This window comes from Bemisia tabaci, chromosome 4 (genome assembly GCF_918797505.1).
Source record: "Bemisia tabaci chromosome 4, PGI_BMITA_v3".
Classification (NCBI taxonomy): Eukaryota; Metazoa; Arthropoda; class Insecta; order Hemiptera; family Aleyrodidae; genus Bemisia; species Bemisia tabaci.
In genome coordinates, this window is record NC_092796.1 from 27296867 (window position 1) to 27306867 (window position 10001).

The following is a 10001-nucleotide window of genomic DNA, read 5'->3' on the forward strand; positions in this document are numbered from 1 at the left end:
AGGCAGCAAAATTTTCAGTTAAAAAAGCCCTACAATTTTGTAATATAGTTTAATTAGAGTGTGAAAATTTCGCGACCATACAATGTAAAATGAATAATGACGATTTATCATGTAGCATAAAAAATACATTTAAATCTCTTCTTCTTATTGCTGTAATTTTTCATTCAATTATAACATTCATATTTTTTGTTCATTTGTTAAGGAAACGACATGGAAATAGCATTATTGTCTCTGACTCAATTCAGTGGACACTGTGATAATGCATGCAATCAGTGGCATGGGATGGGTTCGAAAATTACGCAAATGTACTGAATCACCTTCTCATCAAGGAGGGTCATGAGGGATTTCAGCTGGAAAATTTGAAAAATCTATATCGACAGCGTAAGTCCGCAATCACAAATCTCGTTTGCGGTGTCTGAAAATCTCTACCTCTATGTTACTTTTTCAAAGGAGAACAAATTGACATAATTCCTTGAAGTTCATGCAGAATTTTCTTCGCACCGAGAAGCAAAATCACGGCAGTTTTAAAGAATTGCCGTTGAGTAGTTTTCTATTTAAAAAATAAAGTATGATGGGAAGTCTACAACGTCGCAAACCGAGTTATGTGATTGCCAACTTACGACGTCGATACGTACGTAGTGCCTCTTAAATCTGCATAATTTTTTTTAGGGCTTCCTCTTTTCTAATTAATTTTCTACAATGATTCAACCAGCTCCTGAACCCTAGGTTTCTTGTTCCTCCCAAAAATTGTGACGCAAATAGTGCGTCTACCTTGCTTGCCCGGACTGCACACCACTGCTTGCAAAGGACCCTGGAAATTACGTCTTTTCTTTTGTAGGACCCCTCCTTTTTATTTTCAGATATGAGCAAATTATAACTTAACAGGTTGATGAAAAATATGAAAAGAAATAGGTAAAAATGATAAACTAACGAATAAAAATAAAATGAAAATTCCATTAAAATTTGTTAATTACAAGTTATAGTCAATATAAAAAGAGAAAATCACGCAGCCCATGATTTTTTGCTGATCAACAAAACATTTCATTCCGAAGGAATAACTCCGGAGATCTTTGATATTTTTCAATAAATACAAATGTAAGTAGTGTTAGTAAAATTTGGTTAGGCAGTTATGAAAAACAAAAAACTGAGGCATAGATCATAACAAATTTGGGTAATAGCAGTGCTGAATTATTTTCACGATGATATTTTAGATCCGCGCACTTAAAATTGACGAATACTGATTTTAAACCTGGAGGTAGAACTGCTCATTCTTTTCTGGTAAATTTTCTTCCTCTGCAACAGAATAATTAAAATAAGCTGTATAGTAAATTTGAAAGACAAGGAAAAAAATAAAATACACGTTATCATAGTCGGGTACCAAATAAAGAAGAATTCTGAGTCATTAACTTTGCTTTATTGAACTGCTTTGACTCATGGTAGATATTGTTGTAGTGGAGAAGATGTGTAAAACCAAAGCTGACTTTAAATAAAGCAATGCAGCTACATAGTAAGAATTAGAGTCTGACAGTTATGACTCTTCAAATATCAGGAAGCCACTACGACCAGTAAATCATTAATTAAGCATTAAAGTCCAGCAATTTTTCCAATACCAAGTGTGGCATCTAACTTTCTTCAGGGTGAAATGTATGAAACCGCAGAAGTGTGGCTATTTGCTTCAGTAAAAACATGTAATAGGGAATGGATTAATCTAAGAAAACATCTTAATTTCAGAGGTAACACATTTTTAGCTACTCTAGGAGCAGATAAAAATTCAAAAAAATTTTATGGATAGAATCCGCAAGTTACTACTTAACATTACCTCCTACTTCAGAGATTTAGGAAACTTAGAATTATACCAGTCTCATTAAGATGATAATTTTGCAATCATCTAACTAAAACTGCCAGTGCATCAAAAAGAGCGTTAGACTGTACATTGTCTAACATGATTTTCTCCGCTGATGAAGCATGGTATTTCTCAACATGACACAATGAAAACTGGGTTTATGGGTAAAAATTGAATACATGTGTGATTTTTAGTTTTTTTCCACTTAAATGATTATGTTTAATGGCTACAATAGAAAATTAGTCAAGATTGTGGTTTCTGGTTACAAACAGGACCTAAAATGGCATTTTTTCAGTCTTTTTGCTGCTTTCAACTACCTGACAATTTTGTTATCCGACATTCCTGATCGCCACATTGTGTCAGATGACCCCCAGACCACTCTACTCATTGATCAAGAATTAGGGTTGAACACTATGATACTTACGTAATGGTTTTCTTTTCTACATTTTTGACTTCAGGCCTGGCACGGTTTAGTACTTTCAGAAAGTCTGATGTTTTGGCTCGCATGCGTGAATGGATGTATGCTTTCGAACACTTAATGTGGTAGTGAAGATAATCCCGAAATATATGGATTAAATTAATTGTATTATCACGGGCTGCTTTGTTGGTATGCCTAGGAAACAGAACTGAAACACAAGAAGTAGATACATTTTTTTAGATTTACATCGAAACTAAAGAAAATTATTTTTAAAATAAATCAAGGTTTATTTTGGTGTTTGAATTTATGTGTTTGGAGAAAAGAATATTTTCCAGCTCTAACTTTCATCCTCATAAAGCAATGTTGACGAAGAATAATGGAATACTTAAAGAAAGCAATTGCTGAGGCTCAAATTTAAGAATATGAAAAATAAATAAAAATGTAAGAATGGTGTGTGGGTGCGATTTGGACGCTCTGATGACCTAAAGTAGACACTAAAACTGGCAATATTTGAGACCACAAAACTCCTACAGGCGGCTTGAATCTATCAAAACAAATTATAAAGTAAGTTGCTTTAAGACAAGCAAAATTCAGCCCACATGTTGGGACCACAAAGGTAAATTGATCGGATATAACATGCTGTGCAGTTGATATGGTGTCTGTATTCCTGTTACTCTGTAGATCCAACTGAACATTTTTCAATTACGCGGAGCATCAAGATTTGCACTCATGAGGATGCCTTGGTGGGACTAAAAAATTAAGATAATTCTACAGGGAAAGAAAAAAAATTAAAAGCTCTGAATGAAATCAGTAAACTTGTTATGAAAGAGGAAAAAAACCAGGAGTACCTACATGGAGGTTAGGAACAAAACAAACATTTAATAATTTTTTTTTCTTAAAAAAGGAGCTGGAGGTAGGGAACCCTTTCAAGACCATGGAAATTTGAATTCAAAACTTGAGATCAATTTGTAGTCTCCCGCTCTGGAAAATGTATCTTGTCTGCGCTGTTTCAGTATTTCTACAAAATTTTTGTTTTTTTATGGGAGAACCATCCCGCAAATTCATTTGAAAATGTTAAGTGTTCATTCTCGCAAGCGTGAAGAAAAGTCTCCGAAAATTTCTGGCAAATTCATGTGATGGTTCTCCTATAAAAAAAAAAAAAAATGCTGATTTTGGTCCAGGCCAGAGGTGTAGTTGCACGAGCCAGAGGTTTAGTTAATTCAACCATATTTCTGACTGATTCAACCATATCTCTGGCTGTTGCTATTGTACTCCTGGCTGCCACCAAAATCAGCCAGGATTACGAGTGAAAGTTTCATTTTTTTTTTTCTGTGCGTGTCTTCAAAGCAGGTTAGAGCAAGTAAATAAGTAGATAAATTACGTATGCTGCCCTCTGGTTGTCAGGAAGGGTTCCGAGAAAACTAACATTGCAACAGCCTTAAAACAAAACCAACTTTATTGTCATGCAGCAACTCTTCATGAAAACTAAAAGAAGTATGAGCAATACTCACCAAAAGTGATATAACCTATATTTTTTCCGACTTTCGCATCAGTGTTAGCAAGCTCTAAAGGTGGTTCACCGTAACTAAATAATACTTGTGGAGCAGTTTGACTTGCTTTTCTCCCTTCTTTGAATTCTTGCATAAAAACTTTTCCGATCACAACATCATCTTCATCTTTGAAGACAGTGCTAAAAACGACAGTGACTCTGTCAGCTTTTGCTTCCACATACCTGGGGTACATACAAAATATTCTTGAGTTCAATGGCTATTGATTTACAGAAAATGCAGTAGAAATTCAGAAAAGAAGTGGTGTAACGAACCTTGTCAAACAAAAATTCCAATCAAAGACCCCATGCACCAAAAAAAGGAGTCTCGACATGTTATAAAACTGTCTAAGGATGGTATGAAACTTTTTTCATACCGATTTTGCTATTTGAATAATATTCACTTAATGTGAATATCAGTATCGTAAGTATTAATAAAAAAAATATCTGTGAGAAAAAGTTATGATATCATCCTGATAATTGTGACTAATGAAGGAAATGAATCAAGTGATATAACAGACTAAGGTGCCGATATCACCTGGGGCTCCTTTCACTGCTTCAAATGCGCCTCACTCTCAGGACATAGAGGTGAGTGGCCGACCGTAGAACATTCTGAGTTATACAAAACGTTTGAAGTGCAAGTGCACTAGTATTCGACTATTTTCATACTATGCTAGTACTCCGGCTTAATTTTGTGAAAGCATGTAAGGCGAGTATTGGCTTCTTTTTTGAAAGCTTTTTGTAGTTATATTAGCCAATGATGATGAGCAGAACACCTGGAGAGCCTCAGGCAAAATATGATTTGTAAAAGTTGCAGTTTCAACTTTTTCCATCGAATCAAACTGGTGTTATCGCAGTAAATCTCCCATGTCCAAGAACATACTAGAATATGATACTCCTGCAATGATTCAAAGGTGTACCAGCTCAACAAGTTGGCAGGAAAATGCCTCACATTTTGAAAGGTTAGATTATTATATCGATGGCTAAAGTGTGAAACCACATTTCTCCGTTGCGGTGTTTCAAAATCTCTTCAAAATGTTAGTTCTTCGAAGAAAAAAAGTCATCTATATGACTTGAAATTTCTAGATAATATTTTGCTGATGAAGAAGAAAAATCAAAGAAATTTTCAAAACAGTAAGTTGACGAGTTTCCCCATGAAAAAATAAAGTATGACAGGAAGTCTGCAACATTGCAAACGCAGATACGTTGTTTCAAACTTTGGCCATTAACATAATTTTTAATGCTTTTAACAACAAGCCTTGGAGACTATAACTTGCTTCTCTGAAATTCACTTTGCTGAGGATATTTCAGTTTTTTTCAAATTTGATTAATTGATCATTTGATGAGTGTATTTTTTCATCTCAACATCTCTTGACATTCCTCGTTTCACTCAGGATTTACTGATACTTGCCAACTTTTGTAACCTCAGTTACGTTTACAGTGAAGATAGTCCACTTACATTTGAGAATTTTCACCAGTTGATTACACTTCAAATGTTTCCTCCTGAGGTTCACTAATTATGACAAAATTTATGGTTTTCACTTCCAAATCTAGTTTTAAAAAAATCTTCTCTGATACCTGAGTCCTAGAGCTTCCCAACTTTTTTCCTATGTAATATAAAAAAAGCAACTTACATTGTTTCATCCTGTCTGTAGTTGATGACAGCTCTTTTATGGCCTTCTTGAGCACCTTCTTGAATGTCGAAATATTTCTCAAATACAGACGCAAAGCAATTTCGTTTCAGTAATCCTATTTTTTTCACTATTTCCTCCCAATTATCAGGTATATCATCCAAATTGATTAATAATGAAATATTGTAACCTGCAAAAAAAATAATAATAATAATAATAAAAATGGTTGCACACGGAAATTGTATACAAAAGACAAAAGATTTCAACCCAATCGAGATTGGAAAAAAATCTTATCTTGCTATTCAATTTTTTAGGGAAATTTCCTGTTTTTTTTAAATCTTATTTAGCTACAATCTTTCATACTTCTGCGGCTTACTCATTATTACAGATAATCAATTTCTCCAAAATTGTCCAGTTTGGTACTTCCACGAGTGTTTTCTGTATGTGTTAAGATGAATTATGTCTGTCAACGAGGGTCACAACGGTATTATCTTAGTGAAATATTTTGCATTTTGACTGATATCCATTAGAAAGCTACGGAGAGTTGATCATACAGGTTTGAACTTGCCACTGCATGATGGCAATAAGCCTTATTGGTCTCCTAGACTTCACTCATTGATGCTGGATGCACTTTATGCAGACAATAAATGGAAACCCAGACAAAGCCTGTTGCCGATTAATTCCAAGTGAGATAGAGACAAAGTGCTTTGATGGAAAAGATGTTAATAACGTCCACAAACAAACTACATGCAACTATTGCATGTAGAAGAACTGCATTGATCTTACACAAATAAAACTAATACAACTAATGTATGGAATTATTTTCTGGGGCAGTGCTACTGAAAAGTTATTAAAAATGCAAAAAAGAATAATAAGAAATATATTTCGTCTAGACAGGCGTGCTTCTTGTAGAGGCTCATTTATTCAACATCAAATTCCCGCTATTTACATCTTGTGCATAACCGAATCTCTTAAGTTCTTCAACAACAACAGGACTCTTTTCACTTTCAACAGAGATTTAGCAGGGTATAAAAATAGAAATTGTAATAACATCTACATCAAACGGGGCAATAACAGAAGCCCAAGAGTGATGTCTACAACAATTTTTAATCACTTGCCATCACACATAAAAACAATTGTAAATCCCTCTGTATTTATGAAGACCGTAAAAATTTCACTGAGAACCAAGGCATACTATAGCCTTGACGAATACTTTAATGACACCCTCTAACCTTTTTTTCCACGTCCAGATTGAATTTCAACTTCGCATGTCTACATTCAATTTCAATCTCAATTTTAACTTCAATTTCAATGTTAACTTTATTTTTTTAAGTTACTTAAACTGTTTACTATGCAGCTGTATGTTATGTTTGACTTTGTCTTGAAATTGTATACATTTGTTACCTAATTTTGACAATAAATTATCAATCAATCAATCAAAACATTATGGCCGCAGAAACAATTTAAACTGTGCGTAAAAATACCAACCAGTTTCAGGTTCAACTAGAAGAGGTCCATATTCCTTCTTCAATAGCTCATCGGCACCATGCTCTTGAAGCTGTTTGTAAAATTTTAAAGCTATGCTTATCTGAAACAGAGAAATAAATATGAGCAATGAGCTGACATTACTTCTTGCTTACCAAAAAAAATTTGATATTACAATACTAAATATATTTTTTGAGAGTGTAAACTGAGTTTTTCAAGAATGTCTGAGAAATGTCTTGTAGGTGAGTGGCATATGCGTACTAATCTTTTTTTTTATTAATTAATTATCATTTCATACCCATACCTCTTGCCTCCATTTGAAGCTGTGATCAGTGCTCATAGAATGGGGAGCAAAAAAACACGGTAAAATAACAAACCAGGAATATTCATTTAAATCATCTGTTTGAAACATGAAAGAAGGTCCTCAGGGGTGGAACTCTAATCAGATAAATTGACATTAATTCACTTTGGACTCTCATGTGAGGTGGACCGTTCAGCTCTCTGTTGGGCAGTATTTTTGTCTCTGGGTAATCTTTTGACATTGTTCAGCAGAAGTACAGCTACCTGCTATTGAAATTAAGAAAATATCAAGTTAAATACAAGTTGCTCTATCACCACCCAAACCCTATTTAATTAAGTAAACGTTCTCACTAAAGAAGAGACATGACTAATAGAATCAAAGAAAAAACAAACCTTAATGCTTGCTTTAGAAACTTTTTCATTGGAAATATGAAATAAAACACCGTCAAAATCGGCTATGATGATATCTATCAAGTCTGGTTTGTGCCTGCAAGACAGAAAGAAAACAAAATGATAAAATAAATAGGTAACAATCTTCAAATCAGTAAGTAGGTAACAGCTTAAGGTTTTACAGTTGATAAATAAAAGCATAGTCAAATAATTCCTTACTTGTTTCCTAATTAAGTATGTACAAATAAAAATTTCAGCACATACAATTCTCTAATGTCCTGAGCATAGTTGCCACCCAAGACGATCAGAATTGTTAGGAGTCGCTGTGAAGATTTTAGGTAAAGTTTTGAGAGATCAAATGTTAAATTGGGATGCCTAATACAATTGAGTAATGCATTTTCTGATACAATTTGAAATAACTTTATTGCTTTCGGGATTGGATGAAAAAGACAGGAAACATAAAACATTCTCCTTTCCCTGAGACTTAATTTTCAGTGCTATTTCTTATACCTACTTCAAAAATGTTTTAATATTTGTAGCCATTATGATGCAGTTTGGACTATTACGTAGATCTTTGCATCAAAAGTTAGAATTTTCCAGAGGAGGCATTTCACTTTTGCCCTCTGGGCCCATTGCTAAGAACCACCGAAAAGGTGCATGGTATGATAATAGAGAGAAATGTAACACATACAAGATACCCATGCCTAAGTATTTATAACCATCGTTGAGGCTGATTAGCTGCAACTCACTTTCTATCTCTGAAAATTGACTGAAAAGGATAGTGCCAGTATTGCCACAAAGTAACCATAAATAAAGGTAAGTTAAGCTTTATCAACTGTTTGCTCTCAAACTAAATTTGCTGTGTGGAGAAGAGAAAAAAAGGGTAACTTATCGCAAACAGGGTCTTTGAGAACTGTCAGGGAGCGTCCAAAGGTAAACAAGCTCCCATCCTAACCTCAAACCTCAGATATTCAGTGCCGAATCAAATAGGTGGTAATGCATCAGAGGTTTCAGAGAAATGCACCTTAAATGTTCATTGACTATATTTTAGATCTCAAAAATTAGTACCAGAGAACAAGTAAAACTTGATTTGTCTGGTACTTCGAATAAAAAGGAACGATTGCAGGGGGCACTCATTTCGGAAAATGGTGCGGAACTTCAAATGAATGCAACGCTTCCCTTTCCTCAAGGGAAACGTGAGAGTGACTTCGTCTTCACAAATACGATCACAGATGAATAATGAATTACTTGATTGAGATAAAAATACAAAATTAGTTGAATATTTGGGTGGCAGTGCTTGCCAAACACAATAGGAGACCTCGGTGCAAGTGCAGAGCTTTCACAAGGACACTTCAATAAAAATGTTTGAGACTTTTCCTTACCCTGCCAGCGCATTTTTAAACTTAGTTGTTAGAGTTTCTTCTACAATCCTGTTATTAATTTCCAGCAAAATCATTGCAAGTTTGATTCACGAAGCGCGACGTAGACAATCGAGATTGCACGGTAGTGGAAAACAACTAGAAATCGAACTAATACACATAGAAAACTTTACAACGTTACTTATACCTAATAAAGAAAAAAGAGATATCTACTTATTAATGGATATAACAAGAAAAAGGCCATGGGCGGTGGTATTATCGTCTTAAAACAGAAACAAACATTCGGAGTCCAACCGCGACTCGGCGAAACGAAAAGTAGGAGAGATAACCCGGGTTGGTTCACTTCCACCGATGAGTCTTCGATTGTCCCGTCGATGAGTTCATCTCGTAAGCAAGGTTGCCAGGTGGTGCATATTAATATTTTTCTTCCTTCTACTACGTTTTTTTTTTTTTTTTTAAAAATGATGGACTAGCATTATTATTTGTACAATAAAATTACTCTCAAATGGAATGGCAACTGAAGCAACTGCCAGAGAAAACAGTTTTTGGATCTCGGCGACCTAGAAACATAAGGAGAGACTGAAGCAACTAGGTATAGAAAGCAACTTGCGGCGACAATCCATAAGTGACGGATGGCGCATGGCGCTGTGAGAATTTCAAAATAGATAAGGATATGATGACACGACAATTGAATCCGGTATATCGATGCTGATGTGGAGGGCAAGAGACATGGCGATACCGCTATCAACGCTTTTGCAGGAAGCAGGGAACACGCTTGTCGATCCTTTTCCGTCATGCCTGTTTATGGCATCAAACTTCCCTCCTTCCCACCCCGGCCGGCAGGCCGTTTTTGAAAAAATTACATACAGAGAGCAGGCATGTGAAGGCGCAGCTTCAGCATGACAAGCTCAGAACGAGAAGAGAACGGAGGATTGAACGGGTGATTTTGCTCTTTTTTCGTTCTTTTTCTTGACATAAATACGTCGTCACGTTTCGACATATATATTTT

At 35.1% G+C, this 10001-nt stretch overlaps 1 protein-coding gene across 1 annotated transcript; it reads right to left on the bottom strand.

Moving 5' to 3' along the window:
- Window positions 1-934: 934 nt before the first annotated feature.
- Arpc2 (Actin-related protein 2/3 complex, subunit 2) lies at window positions 935-9336 on the bottom strand. The gene is made up of 7 exons (XM_019062275.2): window positions 8996-9336; window positions 7617-7710; window positions 6927-7026; window positions 5442-5628; window positions 3773-3993; window positions 2268-2469; window positions 935-1293 (listed from the first exon to the last, which is right to left on the bottom strand). The coding sequence occupies exons 1-7, from the start codon at window positions 9067-9069 to the stop codon at window positions 1266-1268; spliced, it is 906 nt and encodes a 301-aa protein (XP_018917820.1). The 5' UTR covers window positions 9070-9336; the 3' UTR covers window positions 935-1265.
- Between the last annotated feature and the right edge of the window lie 665 nt (window positions 9337-10001).